Source organism: Lathamus discolor, chromosome 5, assembly GCF_037157495.1.
Source record: "Lathamus discolor isolate bLatDis1 chromosome 5, bLatDis1.hap1, whole genome shotgun sequence".
NCBI lineage: Eukaryota > Metazoa > Chordata > Aves > Psittaciformes > Psittacidae > Lathamus > Lathamus discolor.
In genome coordinates, this window is record NC_088888.1 from 112,353,121 (window position 1) to 112,372,072 (window position 18,952).

At 51.9% G+C, this 18,952-nt stretch overlaps 3 protein-coding genes across 4 annotated transcripts in view; 2 read left to right on the forward strand and 1 right to left on the reverse strand.

The window, feature by feature from the left end:
- NRBP1 (nuclear receptor binding protein 1) overlaps positions 1-8,373 on the forward strand; it is a 43,391-nt gene extending 35,018 nt beyond the window's left edge. The window contains exons 8-18 of the mRNA XM_065682086.1: positions 2,048-2,131; positions 2,371-2,429; positions 3,588-3,686; positions 3,762-3,894; positions 4,172-4,274; positions 6,157-6,207; positions 6,321-6,456; positions 6,547-6,600; positions 7,002-7,065; positions 7,151-7,206; positions 7,410-8,373. Of these exons, the coding sequence (XP_065538158.1) occupies positions 2,048-2,131; positions 2,371-2,429; positions 3,588-3,686; positions 3,762-3,894; positions 4,172-4,274; positions 6,157-6,207; positions 6,321-6,456; positions 6,547-6,600; positions 7,002-7,065; positions 7,151-7,206; positions 7,410-7,508 (938 nt within the window). The 3' untranslated portion in view covers positions 7,509-8,373. The remainder of the gene's footprint in view (positions 1-2,047; positions 2,132-2,370; positions 2,430-3,587; positions 3,687-3,761; positions 3,895-4,171; positions 4,275-6,156; positions 6,208-6,320; positions 6,457-6,546; positions 6,601-7,001; positions 7,066-7,150; positions 7,207-7,409) is intronic.
- Positions 8,374-8,437: 64 nt separating this feature from the next.
- Positions 8,438-11,393, forward strand: KRTCAP3 (keratinocyte associated protein 3). 2 transcript variants are annotated; one of them, XM_065682098.1, is made up of 6 exons: positions 8,438-8,693; positions 8,775-8,834; positions 9,352-9,552; positions 10,217-10,351; positions 10,694-10,785; positions 10,928-11,393. In XM_065682098.1, the coding sequence occupies exons 1-5, from the start codon at positions 8,496-8,498 to the stop codon at positions 10,775-10,777; spliced, it is 678 nt and encodes a 225-aa protein (XP_065538170.1). In that variant the 5' UTR covers positions 8,438-8,495; the 3' UTR covers positions 10,778-10,785; positions 10,928-11,393. The 2 variants fall into 2 exon arrangements, with proteins under 2 accessions (XP_065538170.1, XP_065538171.1); XM_065682099.1 differs by lacking the exons at positions 10,217-10,351; positions 10,694-10,785; positions 10,928-11,393 and adding an exon at positions 9,663-10,208.
- A 249-nt stretch (positions 11,394-11,642) lies between these two features.
- IFT172 (intraflagellar transport 172) overlaps positions 11,643-18,952 on the reverse strand; it is a 34,384-nt gene continuing 27,074 nt past the window's right edge. The window contains exons 37-48 of the mRNA XM_065682090.1: positions 18,584-18,693; positions 18,015-18,078; positions 17,621-17,707; positions 17,300-17,416; positions 16,693-16,803; positions 15,810-15,929; positions 15,075-15,170; positions 14,734-14,793; positions 13,871-13,969; positions 13,393-13,546; positions 12,083-12,174; positions 11,643-11,807 (exon numbers count right to left, since the gene is read on the reverse strand). Coding sequence (XP_065538162.1) covers positions 11,718-11,807; positions 12,083-12,174; positions 13,393-13,546; positions 13,871-13,969; positions 14,734-14,793; positions 15,075-15,170; positions 15,810-15,929; positions 16,693-16,803; positions 17,300-17,416; positions 17,621-17,707; positions 18,015-18,078; positions 18,584-18,693 — 1,200 coding nt within the window. The 3' untranslated portion in view covers positions 11,643-11,717. The remainder of the gene's footprint in view (positions 11,808-12,082; positions 12,175-13,392; positions 13,547-13,870; positions 13,970-14,733; positions 14,794-15,074; positions 15,171-15,809; positions 15,930-16,692; positions 16,804-17,299; positions 17,417-17,620; positions 17,708-18,014; positions 18,079-18,583; positions 18,694-18,952) is intronic.

Here is an 18,952-nt window from a genome sequence, read left to right on the forward strand (position 1 = left end):
GTACTCTTAAACCTGATCTTGATTTCTTGGCCAAAACATGTACAGAAAGTAAAGAGGAATAATGATGGGGCAATCAGCTGCTGGAGAAGACCTGACATAGCCTCTTCTCTCTCAGTAGCCACCTATAGACCAGACATACACCGGTCTGGTGCAGATACTGATACAGATACTGCCTGTAGACCAAAGCAAGTTAACAGGACTTCTCCATTATGGATGTTTGGGAACCTCTTTAGAAGACCAGTACGAGAACCTGTTGTGCTGGACAAGCCTTGGGTGATTTACCCTGTATGCTGAATTGGACACTGGCTGGAGGCATGGGGACAGGGCTGAAGCTGAAAAAGGGCTGCCCTACCACAGGGGTTTGGAGTCTTTAAAGTACTGATCTCATCAATGTTGAGGGTGTATAGAAACATCAGGAACATGTGATGCTGAGGTAGGTCAGGATATCCTCTAGAAGTGCAGAGAGATATTAGAGGACTGAACAAATTCCAGTTGTAACTCAATAGTGCAAAATACAAAACTGCATAGAATTCCAGAGCTGCTCATTTGGGAACTGAGGAGGATCTGGCATCTACTAGCTATTCAGGGGAGGAATTTGACGCACTTGCCTAATGTGCAGTGTTACAGTCCATTGGGGTACAGTCCCCAGTAGAGAGAATTGATGTGATTGTGCATGGCTCTGGCCAGAGCTTCTCTAAAGCAGTCAGCATAACTGACAAAATGCAGAGCAAGTCTTAAGAGGAAGACAGAATTTAGCTTACTTTACTGTAAGTAAGTGTAGTGCTGTGAAGCTGAGAGGAACATGTGGTGTCTGTAAAGAGGTAAGCACTAGGAATTGAAGTAATCTTAATGGACTTCTAAGATAAAAGCTAGCACAAGAACAAAAAGCAGTAAACTATTCATGAATGGTTGATTGGCAAAGTAGACTCTGGCCATTGGAGCAAGCTCTATTTCCAGTGCTCGAGTAAGATAATATGGTTTGGTATGTGCAGCAGCAGGGTTGAGCTGATTTACCAAGGAAGATCTTTCTTTTCTGAATAGAGCCCAAAGATCATCTCTCACCTGAGGCTGGGAACTAGTTCAGTCTCCTTCAGTTGAATCCTCTTTGGTATGTGCTGCCCTAATCCAGGAACCCCTGGAAAAATACAAGTACACATCCTACCCAAGTCCAGCAGTAGCAGTACAGACCAGGACCAATTGTGATTGTTCAGGACACTGACAAAGCAGCTTGAGGCTGTGGGACCAGGCACATTGAAGGGTGAAAGCAGAACTTCAGAAGGGATGGATGATCATTCTGTTCTCTCTGCTTACCTCAGTGTTTCTCTCTGGTGGAGCCAGCTGCTTAGTTTTGGAAAGTTGTTCATGGTGTTTTCAGATGTGGCTGTCCCAAAGGCTTTTTTTTTTTCTTTTCTGGGGGTGGGGAGGGGTGTCCATACTTGTGTTCTGCTTGTTGTACTTGTGGCTGAGAGTTACTCTCTCCCTGTGCCTCTGAGTGGTTTGTAGTTGTAGCTGTGGAGGCTGCTGGGAGACTTCTGCTGTGAGAGTGGTCATCTCTCCTCATTCAGCAGCTTTGCTTGACTTTGTCTTGAGGCACTTTGGCACCAGTGCCCTGCTGATATGTGGAAAAGTTGCCTTGTAGGTCTGTCCTTCTAATAATGATTAATTGCAGAGCTGTTTCTAGGGCTTCTGTTGATTTGTGTGTGACAAATGTTATAGATCTGATATAAGTTAGGTGCTTTCAGGACTTGCCCTCCAACAGGGGGTCCTTCCCAGCTTGTCTTCCTGTATGGCAGAAGCTATGATTTCCAGGTTTGCTCTTGGAGAGTAATACTAAGCTGCCTTAGTCAAACTGCAGCCAAGGAAACAGTGGAGAAATGTTATCAGTGCAGGTGACCTAAGATGAGGGACTGATGAAGGCTCAACTAAACTCCTTTCTGTTGCCCCTTTGGCTACCCAGGGGGCCCTGGAGTTGCATGTGTTCCCTAGGATCTAGTCAGGTATGGGCTACAGTTTCCTGCATCCTAAGCATTCATGACTTTTGTTCTAGTTGCACCGGACACAATTAACAACCACGTGAAGACCTGTCGTGAGGAGCAGAAGAACTTGCACTTCTTTGCCCCGGAATATGGAGGTAGGGTGTGGCTACAGCTGCAAGCCTGGTTTTGTTGGCCTTACTAATGCTTCCAAGCTGTTCTGCATCTTGTTTTCAGCTACAGGCTCATGACAGATGTTGCATTAACAGTTTTGAGTTATTTGCGTGCTTAAATGCTTCAACTCCTCAGTCTTTTGATAGCAGAGGAGGGAGAGAAGGCTGCAGAGGGAGAGAATGCAGGGATGGACTGATAACACTACCTTATTTCTGTGTTACAGAGGTTGCCAACGTCACCACTGCTGTGGACATTTACTCCTTTGGGATGTGTGCACTGGAGGTGAGTGTGGAAAACTTTGACTGTGGTAAAGAGAATTAATTTGAGGGAAGGAGATGGCTCTGTAGATACTGTGGTTATGGGTGGTTTAGCTTGGTAACAAGGGCATTTCGTTCTCTGAGCTAAATGCACTTTGCCTTGGATGGTTCCCTATTGAAGCTCCCCCACATGCCTTGCTCCTAGTAAGATACAGCTCTGTAATGGGTAGTTCTTTCTGAAATTCCTAATGTGTAATAATTACCGTGCAGGTTTTGGCCAGCTCTGAAGTCTGACCCACTGGCTGGTGGGAACAGTCACTACTATAAACTGTACTTCAAAGTACGTGGAGAACAAAATTCCCCTTCTGGGGAGTACCTGTTCTTCCTGTGGTATCTGGAGGAGAGGACAGATGTAGTCTGTAACTTTTCTGGGTCAGCCTCTCCCTGCCTGATGTAGGTGGTGATTGCAGTCAAGCACAGGTCTGACGTACCTGATCTTATCAGCTTAGTGATTCCTCTGTCCTTGCAATCAGCAGGCTCAAGTCTAGGAAGTGGGAGTTGTAAGCAGGAGTATTTTCTGGGAAGAACTGTCAGCAAGAGCCAAAAAGACGAATTCTCGATCTGTGCTGCACATCCCATAAGTGAAGTAGGAAGGGAACTGTGGAAGCTCAGAACTTTAAGGAGGCAAAACTTGAGCTGAATCTTAAGATATTCTCCAGAATCTTTTGCCAGCCTTTCCTGGTTGGGAATTTGCGTATGAGTTGGCTGGAGCCAGTTCTGGATGGCATTGTGTGCTTGCTTTTCTTCCTGTAATACAGAGCTATTCATATAGCCAGGAGGGACACTGTCAGATTCTGGCAGTGATCCAGTTACTGCTTCATTAAGGGATGGGAACTATCAAGCAGAAGTACTGGCCAATGGATCATGAGATTCAAAATGGAGATATGTACTGTCCAAGGTGATGCTGGCAAAGTTTTCAGGTCTCCCTGGCAATCCGTTAGGCTGCTAGGAACAAGCAATCATAATGAGACTGTCATTCTTTCTTTGCCTCCACAGACTGTGACCTTAAATAGCACCACACAACTTGGTTGTTATGATCTCACGCTTGGCAGTGGTGTCCTTAAGCTCTGTTCAATGCAGTCAGTAATTCTCCATGAAGTCTGATGCACTGCTTTGTTTGCAGATGGCGGTGCTGGAAATACAGGGTAATGGAGAGTCGTCTTATGTGCCCCAGGAGGCAATTAACAGTGCCATCCAGCTGCTGGAGGACCCCTTGCAGAGGGTGAGTGAGGAGGGATCAGTGGTCCTGAAGACATATGGGTGTTACACATGGTCTCATAAAAGCTTTGTTTTTCAGGAGTTCATTCAGAAGTGTCTAGAGCAGGATCCTGGCAAACGTCCTACTGCCCGGGAGCTCCTCTTCCATCAGGCGTTGTTTGAGGTGCCATCACTGAAGCTACTGGCTGCTCACTGTATTGTTGGACATCAGCGTGAGTATGGAGTCCTAGGTTGCCACATTCCTGTGTTCTTGCGAAGCTTCCCTAAGCTGTCAGTACATCTGGCATCCTGGAAAGCAAGGCCTTCATGCTGCTTTAAACAGACAGGGAGCAGGGCCTTGTGAAACAGACCTGTGGTCACTGCAGAGCCTGGAGGACTATGGTGCTCTGCCTGTTCTGAGTGACTTTAACAGCCTAAAGCCTCTGAGGCTTTTATTGCTTTTCTTGGGTTGGAAAGGAATTGCAGTTGTTCTAACTTTTGTTTTAATAGATATGATTCCTGAAAATGCTTTAGAAGAAATGACCAAAAACCTTGACATGAGTGCTGTGTTGGCAGAGATTAATCATGTGGACAGGGAAGGAGTGAAGATGATGTGAGTACCTTGTGGTGTGCTTGGAGGGAACAGCTCAGGTGCATGTGGGACAGATGCCAGGGCACTGGGGTGTGAGCACTGACAGATATGCTTGGGACTCTTCTCTTGAAGTTACTGGTGAAATACCAACACTGGGAAACAAAAGGGAGCTGGTGGGTGCTGCTGCTGAAGGGTACAAAAAATTCTGTGGAGGGTAATTCCTGGGTGGAAAAAGATCTTGCACTTGTCATGTGAACAAATCCAATGCAGCTGAGATGTGAATTCCTCCCCAGATGGAGGGGTGGGAAGTTAACACACTGTAGTTGGAACAGTCCTGAACAAAACCTGATTGAACAGTTTGGGAAAGTGGCTCTGATCAGTCACAGGCTTGTCAGATGGAGTCCAGCATGTTGAAGAAATGATTCCTCAGTATTTTCTTAATGGAGCAGCTCATTCTACAATATGCAAATGGAAAAGCTGTTTTCAGCAGCTATCAGTAACACAAAGCAGCCATTTAAACTATAGAGGTGGCTCCCTAAGTAAGTGTATGGAGCAAGTAGAATGCCAAAAAATGATGTTAAATTTTGGATAATGAAATCTTGCCTGGTTGAGGGGTTAGCTGAAAAGAATGAGATGTGGATACTGTATTACCAGAGAAGACCAGGGTGCTTTCAGGGTAGCCCAGCATCCTGGGGTGCTCAGGCTACTGACAGTAGAGCATGTAGTGATAGTACAAGGGGGAATGGGTTTAAACTGCCAGAGGGGAGATTTATATGAGCTATTAGGAAGAAGTTCTTCCCTGTGAGGGTGCTGAGGCCCTGGCACAGGTTGCCCAGAGAAGCTGTGGCTGCCCCATCCATGGCAGTGTTCCAGGCCAGGCTGGACAGGGCTTGGAGCAACCTGCTCTAGTGGAAGGTGTCCCTTCCTGTGGCAGGGGGTTGGAACTGGGTGAACTTTAAGGTCCCTTCCAACCCAAACCATTCTGTTATTCTATGAAGTTAGTTCTACGTGTACACATACAAAGTGGCAACCTTTGTCAAGAGCCCTGGAAGACAGCTGACTTCACCAAGGGGCTGGAAGTCATTGTCATCACATGGAAGAACTCTATGTCCTCGAGGGTGAGAAACAGGAATAGCAGTAGACATATGACAAGTTATGGCACAAAGGGGGAGAGGCTGTCAGTGCTTACTGTCCTGTCAGCAAGGAGGGTGTTTCAATGGAATTACTGGCTAGGGAATTAAAAATTAATTGATAGGAAGACTTCCTGTGGGATGCTACACTAAGAAGCCAGCAAGCTCAACAAACAGTCTGGGAAAGAAATTAGAAAACAGAAAGTATCCCAAACTCCAGTGAGAAATATTTGGGCAGAGCACTACATCCTGAAGTATAGTTCCTAGTTTCTGGTCTGGAGTGATCTGGTTATATATGCATCAGCTGCTGCAGAGGTCCTTGCCTTTGCACCACTGCGTGCCCTTGCTCTTCTTGAGATGGGACATGGCTTCATGGATCTGGTATAACAGATGTCTTTGAAAAACCTTGCTAGGAGCATGGTGTTATTGGGCTAGGTCCCAAATAATTGTTTGCATTGGACTTGCATGGTGTTATTGGGCTAGCTCCCAAATAATTGTTTGCATTGGACAGCTCTGTACAGGGAAGTGATACGTTTTCTGCCATAATTAAAATGCTGCCTCATCCTTAGCTTCCATGAGTAGTTGCTTCCTATACAGGAAGATTGAAGTCTGTATCACCTTTGGCTGGCTGCCTGTCTGTACTCATCCTGCCCACTGATGCAGCCATGGTCCGGACACAGGGATTTGAAACTGCATCTGAAGATATTTGAATGGATGGTTCTGTTAGATAACTTTTCGTCTCAGTGTTTCATTTTATTATTTTTTATTGCCAGCTTCTCACAGTCTCCAGCACTGGAGCTGGACAAGTTCCTGGAGGATGTAAGGTGAGACATGGGTTTGTGTTTTGTTGTTTTTAAAAAAAAAAAAACTTTAACTCTGTGTGAGACTGGGAAAGTTTCAAGGAGGCAAAACCTCAGGCCTTGCTTCTTTCCCATAGGAATGGCATCTACCCACTCACAGCTTTTGGGATGCCACGACCCCAGCAGCCTCAGCAGGTAGTGGTGAAATCGCCCATTGCTCCACCATCAGTGAAAACCCCAACTCCAGAGCCTGCTGAAGTGGAGACCCGCAAGGTGAGCAATGGGAGCTCCATTTCTCCTCCTCTCAGCTGGTTGTGTTGCACAGCAGCAGCCAGTCAAGGGGTGTCTCTGCTTCTGTTTCAGGTGGTGCTGATGCAGTGCAACATTGAGTCAGTAGAGGAGGGAGTGAAGCATCATGTATGTTCCCACCTTCTGTCTGAGAATGTTGGGGGGGGGAGTTGTACCAGGGCAGCTGTGTAGAGCTCATAGCTCCAGCATGCTGGTGTGGTGTTGGTGCCTGGTGGGACCCTTTGCAGATCCTTGGAACCCAAAGCCAGGTCCAGGCCTCTGTGGCAAACCTGGCACATAGCAAATGTTTTTGGCCCACCCCCAGATTCAGGCTTCCTCCACAGGATGGTGCTGCACATCTGGCGCTGCACATCTGGTGTGGGATGGACCTGAATGTGGTTGCTCTGTTTAAACTACCATGGGGCTCTGGAGGGGGGCGGTTCCTGCACTGATGGGGCTTTCTGGGGATGCTTCTGCCTGTGGCAGCCTGCAAGACTGCAGTCCCTCATGAGAACTTCTCTACCCTGCAGTTAACACTGCTGCTGAAACTGGAAGACAAGTTGAATCGACACTTGAGCTGTGACCTGCAGCCCAGTAAGTACCTTTCTTCCCATGCTTTGGTGCATTGGGGAAAGCAGTGCACTCTGATCCGAGACTTTCGTCCTTCCGTGTATTGCAGATGATAACATCCAAGAGCTGGCAGCTGAACTGGTCCAGCTTGGATTCATCAGTGAGGTAAGCATACTTGAAGCTCAGGTAGGGATATAGGCCTGCATTCCTTTGTCATACATCAGTGGTTCATGCCAGATCAGCCCTTTCTAGGTGGGGAGGTAGAAGAAATGAGACATGTCCTTGCCTGTGTGCCCTGACAGACTCCAGCCAAGCTCTTAGCTTTGTGTGAACTGGGCCAACCCCTCACTGTAGCTTGTTCTTCCCAGGCTGACCAGAGCAGACTTACCTGTTTACTTGAAGAGGCATTCAGCAAGTTCTACTACACCCGGAATGGAGCCTTGACGGCAGTGACGGTGTCATCTTAGCACCCCTCAGCGCCCAGGCGGCCAGTGCAGCTTTGTTGCCTGTGACCCCTTCTGTGTCTGTCCATCACTGTAGGGCATCAGCAAGACCCCAGCTGCAGTGCTTGGAAGCTCATCCTGCATGTGCCGTGGCTGGGCTCAGCAACAGTCCTCCCTGCCCGCCTATTAAAGGGGACTTTGCGCATCAGTATTATTTCCAGCCCTGTTTTTGTTGGGATTTTGCCAGGTGGTGCCGTGGAGCTGGGTCCTGGCTTTGGGGTGGTCTGTAGCCCCATTCATGTGCATGGAGTTTGTTCTGTTTGAATTGTACAAAGTGTCTTTTGCACAGCACAGAAACGGTTGTTTTTCTTGGTTTTTCTTTTTTTTTTCCTTGTTTTTCTTTTGTTTTGTTTTTTTTTTAATTTAAAGGTAAGCAGGGGTGAGCCCCTAAGCCCTGCCCCCCCTCCCTGCACCCACCACTCACTCCCCTCCTTCCCGGGCACAGGGAGCCAGGGGTGGCCGGGCTCCCCCAGCTCCTGCCTGGCGCTTTGCCTGCCTTTTCTGCTCCCATGGGCTGCACTTTGTTTACTCGTTTTGCACAGCTGCTCAGCCCTGCACTTGGGCATGCCCTGGACGTGCAGCGCTGTGGCGTGTGCCGACCTCCATGGGGCCGCGTCCCCTGCAGCTGCCCGGAGCCCCGTGTTGGCCCGACCCGTCCCGCTCTCCCCGGGGCTGAGGGGGAGCCGGGGGGAAGCTGCAGCGCTGGGACCTGCCCCACAGGCCCCTTATTTCCCCCCCATCCCGGGTGCGTGGCGGGGCTGAGCCCGCGGTCCCGCTCCTGCATCTCATTTCTATCATTTCCTATTTTTAATAAACTGTTTTGTAAATACGCGAGTGCTGCCTCTTTCCGGGTCGGGGCGGGGGGGGGGGGGGGGGGGTGGAGCGGGCTCTGCCCTGCCCCGGGGCGGTGCCGGCGGCTCCCGGCGGGGCGGTGGAGCCGGAGCCGGTGTTATGGCCGGTGGTCGGTGGCTGGTGGAGCCGCGGCGATTGATGCGCGCCGGGCTGGGGCTCATCGTGCTGGGGCACGGCGGCCTGGCGCTGGGAGCCATCGTGCACGGCTCCGTCCTGCGCCATGTGGCCGGCACCAGCCGCGCCGTCAACCCCGCGTACGCGGTGGCCAACGTGGTGTCGGTGGTCTCGGGGCTGCTGGTGAGAGCGGCGGGGCCGGGCCGGGCCGGGCTGGGGAGGGGGGAGCCGGCCCCGCGGTGAGCGCGGATCTCTTCCTCGCAGAGCATCGCCGCGGGCATCGTCGCCATCCTGGTGTCGCACAACGTGGTCCGGGCAGCGCTGGTGAGTGCGGGGCCGCGGCGGGCAGCAGACGCGGGACACGACGGGGGGCATCGGGGATCGGCGCGGGCTCTGCTCCCGCCGCAGCCGCTCCCCTGGACCTTGTCCCCGGCGGCTTCTTCCGCCTCGGCGGCTCAGCCCCGGCAGGGCGGCGGCGGTGCGGGCGGCACGAACGCTTCAGCCGGGGGCGAAGGTGTCGCCGGGGCAGGTATCCCACCGTGCTGCTGCTGGCGGCCGGGCCTGGCTGGGGCTCCCCAGCCAGGGCAAGGGGCTGCCTGGGAGCGGCGAAGGATGCGGAAGGTGCAAAAGCCTCGTCCGAGCGCAGGGCTGAGCAGAGCTTGAGCGTGCTCGCTCGGTTGCCTGTGCTCGCTCGGTGCAAACGTCTGAGGGGCTCCCAGCACCCTGCTGCGCTGCAGAGCGGCTGTGGGGTGCCTGGCCCCATGCAGGGGCAGTGCCGAGCCCTGGCACGTCCCCAGCTTTGGCCAGCCCCGATCTCACCCGTTCTCTTGCTTGCCTGCAGCACTGGGCCCTGCTGAGCGTGTCCCTGCTGAACTGCCTCCTGTCCACAGCGTGCAGCGTGGGCCTGGCGTTGGCCATCGCCCTCACCATCAACAGCCGGGGCACGCACCTTATCACCGGCTGCAACAGCTCTGCGCTGCCTGCTGACGCCCGTGCAGCCATAGCGACCAATGACTGTCCTTTCAACACCACTCGCATCTATGTGAGTCTGCAGGGCCGCCACGCACCGCACCCCTGCTCCCGCCAGCTCTTCCTGCCTCTGCTTCATCTTTCTTTCTTTCTTTCTCTTCCCTTCTTTCTTTTCCTTCACAGAATCGTGGAATGGTTTCGGTTGGAAGGGACCTTAAAGCTCATTCAGTACCAACCTCCCTGCTGCGGGCAGGGACACCTTCCACTAGAGCAGGTTGCTCCAAGCCCCGTCCAACCTGGCCTTGAACACTGCCAGGGATGGGGCAGCCACAGCTTCTCCGGGCAGCCTGTGCCAGCGCCTCAGCACCCTCACAGGGAAGAACTTCTGCCTTATACCTAACCTGAACTTCCCCTGTTTCAGTTTAAACCCATTATCCCTTGTCCTACCACTAGAGTCCCTGATGAAGAGTCCCTGTCTGGCATCCTTGTAGGCTCCCTTCATAGGAAAGCTGCTATGAGGTCTCCATGCAGCTTCTCTCACCAGCCTGAACAGCCCCAACTTTCTCGCTGACTCTCCCATGTGCAGCCCTCTCTCTGCCACTCTTTCTCTCTCCCTCCTGCTCCCTTTCTTTCTCCTTCTGCCCCCCTGCACAGCCTTTGCTCAGCTGCATGGGCCAGGCTGGGTGCAGTGGGCCATGCAAGCCTCCCTGTGGGACCTCCAACCCTCTGCTCCACAGGACACAGCGCTGGCGCTCTGGTTCCCCTCCATGGTGCTGGCAGCCGCAGAAGCTGTGCTGTCTGGCAGGTGCTGTTTGGTGGCTTTGATCTTCCGGGGCGTTGGGCCCTGTGCACGCAGCTACACCAAAGAGCAGGTACGCACCATCCATCCGGACGGGTCTCCCTCCTCCGCCCCATCACTGCTGCCCTTTTGCTGCATTATGAAGGTGCTGGGTTCTGTTGGGCCTCTGTTCCCACACAAGCAGGCAGTCAGCAATGGGAGGGAGGGAATGTCAAGTTTGAACCTCTCCTAGCCAGCCTTGGAGACAAACTGGCACCTTTTCATCTTGGGTTGTTGCAGAGGGATCCTCCTCATCATCCCTATGATAGCTAAACCTGTTCTGTCTTGGCTATCCTGAGTGAATGCCATCCCTCCAACCTGACCCAGCTCTTCACACATCCCCTCTTTTTGTTTGGGTTCTTTTTCCTCTCACTAGCTGGCTGGACCAAGGGCAGAGAAGGAGGGGCCACCACGTGAGATGCAGCAGCTCCTGCCAGGGCTGGCTGAGTCTTGTACCTAGCTGGAGAGGTGAGCGCAGTGCACAGTCTATGCCTGGGTGATGGGAGGGCCCCTGAAATGCCTCTTTCCAAGTACGTGCTCCGAATACTGGCCAGAGGTACTGGTGTGATGCCTGGTCCTGCAGCACTCACAAATACTCTTTCACTTGCAGGTAGTGCTGAAGGAGTGCTGTGACCCAGTGAGGTGAAGTTGCACCTGCACCATGCTCCTGCTCCTGTTCTAGGTGTGGGCAGGGTGGGCTGCAGGGGGTAAGGGGTCTGCCTTCCCCACCAGCCCCACCACCCTGCCGGGGACAGACCCGGGTTCCAGACACAAGCTGCCCATGGTCACCAACCAGCCTTTGCCCAGCAGGTGCTGTGAGCCCCAGACGCTGTCCCCTTCTGTCCCCAAGCTGCAGGGCCCTTCAGGGTACACTGAAGGCTCCATCGGTCTTTTACACGCAGTGATGGGGGCAGGCAGAGGTGCAACAGGCAGGGTCCTGGTGGCCCTGCTGCAGAGCAGGCAGGGTCAACTCCCTGTGCCTGTGCTCAGGTAGACCAAGGAATGGAAGGTGAAGAATCCCTTTATTGTGAGCCTCTGTTGTTTCCCTGAGTAAATAAACTTTTATACTGACTGTTCTAAGTGCTTCCCAGGGGAGATGACTTCTGGGCCCCTGATGGAAGGACAATGCAGCTGGGATATAAGCCCATCTCCATGCTCACCCCATCACAAGGCACAGGGATGTAGTCAAGTCCCAGTGTGACCACCATGGCGGCAGGTGCTAGGTTGAGGCCGAGACATGCATGTGTACAGGGTTATGGCCCTGTGCACTGGGAGTTGTCTGTGTTCCTGGGCTCTGCATCCCTTGACAAACAAGAGCACAGCAGTGTTAAGAAACATGTTTATTGAGGGTGGAAGTGGAGGGTGCTGAAAAACAGGACTGAAAACTGCCATGGTCCAGCTCACTGGAAAGAGAAGTTGGTGCTCGGGAGTCCCCCACACCACTGGCTGAGGAACTTGAGCACATCTTGGCACGCAGGGCTGTGGGATGTCTGCAGAATGAAAGAGGCCTTGGCACTGGCAAGGGGACACTGCCATCACCCCCCACCCAAGGGCACCCCTGGGGGCTGACAGAGCTGCACAGGCAGGGCTGGCCCTGCCCCAGCACTATAAGTGAGGTTAATCCCCACCCAGCAGCATTCAGGAGGGTGCATTAAAACTGCCCCAGTCAGCGTATCTTCACCCAGCGGGACAATGTTTTATCGTCAGCATGAGGGGTTGAACACCCTGCAGCCTGTCTCCTTGCCCTGTGGGGTGGCTGGCTCACCTTGACAGCCATCAGGAACTTGTTCCACGTGTCCTTGTTGGCTTCTCGGCCTGGCCGCTTGAAGTCTATCTTGTTCCTTAGCACAGGGTACCCTAGTCATACAGTGACACCTTCAGAAACAAGAGACCAACAGGAGACCCCTGCCTTGGGCACCCTTTTCCCCTCTGCCTTGGCCTGCTGGTGAGGACTGCTCCCACAGGGCAGAGCAGGGGCACAATGCCACCTCTGGCTTTTAGAGACCAGAATGAGGGAGTGCCCACTGTGGCAGGAACATGAAGGAACATGAAGGCTGAGCTGTCCTATACCCTAGTGAGTATATCCAATGATAGCACTCCACCTCCCGAACTTCAGAGCCAGATTGATGGTGGCCCACTCCTGCTTCCCCCTTCACTGAACCCGCTCTTTAAGTCCTGCACCACAATCCCTCACTGAAGTGTGCAAGTGGGGATGGTACTCACTGGAATAGATGGTTTTTGTGGAGCAAGGGCAAAGCAGGAGAGCAGCTACATGTGTACGTGTGTGTCAGTGCAGGCCAGCCTGGACAGTCTCCTAGGTGATGCTGTGCCTGACTGAGTGGTCACAGAATCATAGAAACACAGTATGGTTGAGGTTGGAAGTGATCTAGGGTCTATATATGGTCCAATGCCTGTGCTTGAGCAGGGCCACCCACAGCCAGTTGTCCAGGACCATGTCAAGATGACTTTCAGCTATCTCCAAGTATGGAGATGCCACAACCTCTGTGTAATATGTTCCACTGCTCCGTCACCCTCACAGTAAAAAATCCTAGAATCCCAGGTTGGAAGGCCCTCAAGGATCATCTGGTCCAACCTTTCTAGGCAGAGCATGAGCTAGACTAGATGTCCCAGCACCCTGTCTGGTCAAATCTTAAGTGTCCAATGTTTGGGGGTCCACCACTTCCCATTATTCCAATGGCTGATTGTTCTCATTGTGAAAAATTTTCCTCGTGTCCAAGAGGAAAATCTTCCCAGGAGTAACTTGTGCCCATCACCCCTCGTCTTTTCCTCCTTGTAAAAAGGGAGTCTCCATCTTTGTATCCACCCTTTAAATACTGGAACATGGTGATAAGGTCTCCCCTGAGTCTTCTTTTCTCAAGGCTGAACAGACCTAGTTAGCCCTTCCTCACACAGCAGGGTCCTTCCATTTCCTCCAGCAGAACAGCTTCCTACAGCCTCACAGTCCCCCTCCTCCTCTTCCAGCAACTCCCTCCCAGATGCCCCCCTGCAACATGTTCCCACTCCCTGCACATCACCATATTCCCTTCCGTATGTGTGAGCTGGGCTGGAGCTTACCTGTAAGCACACAAGGCAGGGAGCGCACCCCTGTGTTTGCTGCCACCAGGGAGGCTTCATAGGTGTCCCGCTCATCCTGTGGCAGCACCTGCTCCAGCCGCTGGTCCATGGACATGGTGAGCACCCAGTCCCTGACCTCCTCCCGCTTCTCCTCCTGCGGGGCAGAAGAGATATTGCATGCTGTGCCACCGTCCAGGTGCTGCTCTGTGCAGTGCTAGGGAGAGCAGCGCACACATACTGCGTATTTGGGGGATGAGTGTGTGCATTTATACTGGGGGGAGCATAAGAGTGTGTGTGTGCATGTGTGTGTACTGGGGCTGCATGTGGTTGGGGGGGCAGAAGGCAGGGGGAGAGCACTGAGTATATTTCCATCTCCTGTAGTGACGGTTGTCCCAGCCTTGCCTCAGTCCCTGTTCAGAGAGAGCCATGAAAGCAGCATCGCTGTTCATGGGCGCTGAAAAAGGCAAATGACACTCACGGGCACGTGCTGTTGGGCTGGAAGTGGCACTTCAAAGGGAATGTCTGTGTTTTGGAAATCAGAGTGGTCCAGAGAATCCAGGTTCCCATCTTCAATGGCCTGAGAAAGAAGAAGTGGTGGAGCACTAGGCAATGCCATCCCTGGCGTTCACAGTACAATCTGCGTCAGGAGGATGGCAATACTGACGCCCCATCTATTAGTGCTGCGGTGACTGGGCCCTCCTGGGAGGTGGCATTCATGGTCACCCTCTGCAGTGTCACAGAATGTGTGCCCCGGGGACTCTGTGCTACTCAAAGTTGTCAGGTGGTCTCCAAGAAGGTAAAGATGAAATCGTGAGCTTTTTTATCCTCCCCAGCAGCTGCTGACAGCACTTGCAAAACTCGTTCTATAAAGTCTGACAGCTTCCTGGGGTTTGGGGTTTTCTGGTTACCAATCAGGGAAGAGGCTGACTGGCATGGGGGACTCCTGCGTTTGTATCACAGGGGCTAAAACATTGGGCCATGGCCTCCACCCCTCAGGTAATTTCCTTCCCTTGGAACAATTTGGATGAGATCATCCTGAAAGCTGTAATGGCACCTGCAGCCATGAAAACTACAGGCCTAAACTGTCAGGACAACTTACTCCTTGCTGCAGCAGTTAGGGCTGCTCAGGTGCCCTGCATGGCAAGTCCTTCCACAGCTACCGCAGGGGATGCGCACACTGAATGCTGAGCAGCGTTCAGGGTTCTCCATCAACACCAGCTCAAATGAGCTGCCACATTTGAGCCTCAGGAGTACCCTGGCAAGGCTGAGGGTCCATTGCTGTCCAAAGTCCTACAGCCCATTTTAAGTATGATAGCCCTCCCTCCAGCAGACTATACGCACATCTGAGAGGTCCAGGAAGTGGTTCAGGAAGATGAACGCCATGTTCTCCCAGTTGACTGCCTAGTACAGAGAGGAACCCAAAGTGAGACCAGGCAGCTTATCTTCAGAGCCACAACTGTCCTGCCTGAGCGAGGGCTAGAAAGGATGTGGCTCTGTTTGTGCTACAACATCCCACTTGCAGCACAGGTAATAGAGGAAGGCCTTCAATGCACGTCTGGCTACTGGTTTACCAGTGCAGGTAAACTGCACAGGTAGAGTTAAGAAAAAGGCAAGATAAGTTGAAAAACCCTGAGTCCGGGTCCTCCACCTCCTTAGCTGCTCTGATGGCAGACAGCTCTTACCTTGGCAGCTACCCCAGCTTCATAGAACACTTTGTCTGCAGGGAGCAGCTCAGTGTGGCGCAGCAGGGAAATGGACAGCTTGGCAGCCACCGTGTCCTGCAGACACAGAGGACAGTAAAGCTACAGTGTTCAGCACAGAAAAATGAGGTTGGATGAGATCATACTGCCCCAGACTCATGGCAGGGACTTTGTACCCACATATTCCCGATATGCAACAAAGGTTGAAAATGTCGGTCCTGACCCTAAATACCCTGTGTGAACACACAGGAGGACTGTCACCTGAAGATTAAATTCTTCTGCTTTACAAAACCTTGCTATTTTTTTACTGGAAGCCACATCCAAACTCCCACATCCCACATAACAGTGATTCATGGCCCAGAACAGCTGAAGAGCAATGCCTCACCTGGGAAGACCAGATTTTTGTGTGATCCCTTAATTTCTACTGGTGCCTCTGCTCTCACAAGTGATGGCAAGCATATTGATCAACTTCCCTCTGGTTTACATCTCAGCCTCAGTGGCAGGGGGCTGGTGCCACTAGAAGGAGCCTAAACTATCTCCAGTTCCACCTGCTAGTGGTGGGCTCCCAGATGGCTGTAGTCTCATTCTCATGCATCCATAATGTGTAAGTGATCCATGAAGTGGAAAAGTGAATCATGGATAACCCTGAACCTGCACGTGCCCACAGTGCTCTCCACTCAGGGTGGTGACCTGGCAAAGGAACTTCAGAAACCTTACCAGCTGCTTCACACCCTGAGCAGCAGAGCGGGTGGCATAGTAGTGAGAGATCAGCAGCATCGTTTCAAACTCTTCATGTGCTGGAGTGTTTGCCTCACTTGACTTTACTACATTTTCACACTGACAAAGAGAAAAGGAGAATGATTAGAACATGAGAGCACAAGGACACTCTTCACCCATTTGAATCCAGGGAGGAGTTGGGAGAGAAGGATCTGAAATATTTAGGCACCTCTGGGGACTAGGAAAGGGGTGGGCCTACACAGTGCTGAAGGGAGGAGACTGTGGGAGACGCAGAGAACCAACAGTGCTGCAACAACAGACAGTGCTGGAAGCAGAGGTGAGTTTGGATGGACAAGGGATTTTGTTTGTGCTAGAGGTGGGTATTTGTGGGACAGAAACAGAGAAGAGGCAATCACAGGCTCTGGCTGAGGCATTTTGGGACAGGGAAGAAGAAGTAGAAGGCCCTAAGCTTCACTGGGGAGATGAGGAGGACTCTTATTTTCCAGGCTGAGTAGTTCTCTGCTTTCCCCAGATCCTTGCCCACCCAGGCTGCTGAATATGGGTGTAAGACAGAAAGTGGACATGTTGCGATAGGCTCCCATGTAGCAGTGACACAGTGAGCTCCACAAGTGCCAGTGTCCAGACCCACTTCTAGGATTTGGCCTTCAGTGCAGGGTCATCTTCCCTGACTTCTCCTGCCCACCTACGTCCACTTCACAGGATCCTGTTCTACTGTCCACATTGTCACCTCTTTCCCTTTGTCTTGTGTTCTACAAATACTGCCCATGTCACCTGGTTAAGGACTGGTTCTTCTTTCTCCATTGCTAGGAGCCATCAGGATGTTGGAGGTTAACAGGCAGTGGTGGCCATGGCTCACACTCACCAGGCTGAAGAGAACATCACGCAGGTCAGCCCAGCTGGAGTAGGCCTCAGCACAATTCATTCCGGGTGCATTCACCATCTCCAGAAAGAGACGCTTGTAAATGTTGAAATTCTGCAACAAAAAGGAGAGAACTCTTGAGGAAGCCTGATGGGTAGTCAGTGAATGTCTGGAGCTCTGCTTCTGCAACCCCAGGCTGAGAGAATGGCAGCTCCTGCAACCACAGGCTGAGAGAATGGCAGCTCCTGCAGCAGCATTGCTGAAGATTGCTGGTTGCAAGGGGTGCTGGAGGACAAAGCAAGGAAACGGGGAAGAATGCTTCCTCCAGCCAGTGCTCTCAGACAAGCAAACATAGTTCCTTTTGGATCTGGTAGTTACAGTCTTCAAAACAAACACAAATACTCAGCTCCTTCCCCATTGAGAATATGCCAGGAGATTGCCTTTAGTCCTCTAGCTAAGGATCCTCTGGGAAGAACACACAGCAGGGTTGAAGTGGCTTGGACATGTTGAACACCTGGCAATCCCAGTTCTGGACAGGAAGCCTGACTCACGTAGCAGATCAGAGCACGCTCTGGCAACTCACACAGGGATGTCATGCTGTCTTTATTACCTGTGGGTTGGCAGGTGTTCCATGGTGGACATACAGGCTCAAGGCTTTGTCCCAGCTGCCCTCCCGGATGAGGTGGCTTGCATAGAGAGCTACATACTTGTGCAAGACTTTATAGTTCTGGAGAAGATACACAGAAAGCAGTAGGATAAGATTCATCAATTGAACATTTGTCATTCAGTGGGGACAGTTTCAGATGTGGGCACACTCCCATACACCTGAGTCCCAAATGGCAAGACCAGGTAGTCAGAGACAGACTGCACAGCACTTCGTTTTGCTTTGGCCCCCTCTTATCATCCCCCGAGGGCTCACACAGGCACTCACCTGCTTAGCTGCAACCTCCAGGCACTTTTCCCATTGCTCCTGCTCTGCATACATATCCAAAGCAGCTATGACATCTATTCCCACCAGCTAGGGATGAAAACAGTCATAAGCTCACTATGCAGGCAAGGTTTCCTACTAGCATCAAGGCAGGCATCAACCCACCTGGGTCTTTTTGTCACATGCACATAGTCCCTCCCCCTCTATGGTACGGAAGCACAGAGCCAGTATGACCCATTTGGCATTCAGAAACCATGACTCACAGGCACATACAGATTCCTCACCTGTGGGCATATTCAGGCAAAAACCCCATTGGAAAGGCCTTAAGGATCTGCAGGGCTTTTCCTGACAGATCCTGACATCAATCCCTAGCTTGTGAGACATCCCAAATACTTACTGAATCTACCTTTCCTTGGTTCTTTAAATACTCCTTGTAACGCTGGTCCACATACTCCTCTGACCTACCGGGCAGAAAGAATCTTAATAGGCAGCAAGATTAGTAAGTAAGTGTCTTGCACCAGTGCAGATGCTGGATTCAACTTTGTTTACTCTGGGAAAAGAGGATTTATAGCTGTGCCATGTCTCTCTGGCCTGCTGCTGGGAGCTTAGCCAGAAGTGGGCAAAAAGGGTCTAGCTAACTGTTTGCAATATAATGTGTGAGGAGAGAAAGGGATCACAGGACTTTCAGAAGGAAGTGCATGCATAGGATTATGACAAGGGAAGGGAAGGTAGGGATAGGGATGGGACAGAAGGGGCAATGATATCCCCGGGATGAGTGATGTCAGGATGGTTAAGTGGTTTGGGAACAGCAGCTGTGGAGAACAGGCCCCATCAAGCCTGGGAAGGTCACTGTGAAGAGAATTCAGGGAACCTGAGGGCAGCAGGACAGGACAGGACAGGACAAGGTATCATCTGGGGCTGGGAGAGGAAGCAGGAAAAGTATGATTTGAAAAGCTCAGGGCATACCTGGGGTCTAACTCCTTGGCCACATGCTTGGCTTTGCTCCATTCATCCCCTTCAATGAAGGCATCAATAGCTTCTTGGATAAGGTCTAAGCTGAGGTAGAGTTCAGCTGCCTGCAGGGCCAGAGACACTCTCGTGAGAGATGAAATCCCCAATGGCACCCTGTAGCCCAGCACATAGCAACAACAGAAAGTCTCTTCCCAACAGATAACCTCCCTTCTCTGCTTCCTGTCTCCTCCTCCCAAGGCCTGTCTCACACTATTCCGGGACTTGATTCCCTCCTTCCTCCTCCTTGAAGACTCTCCTTTCCTGACTCTGGATGGAGCCATCCACCCATTACCCCAGGATGTGACTTGGCCTCTGTCCCTTGGA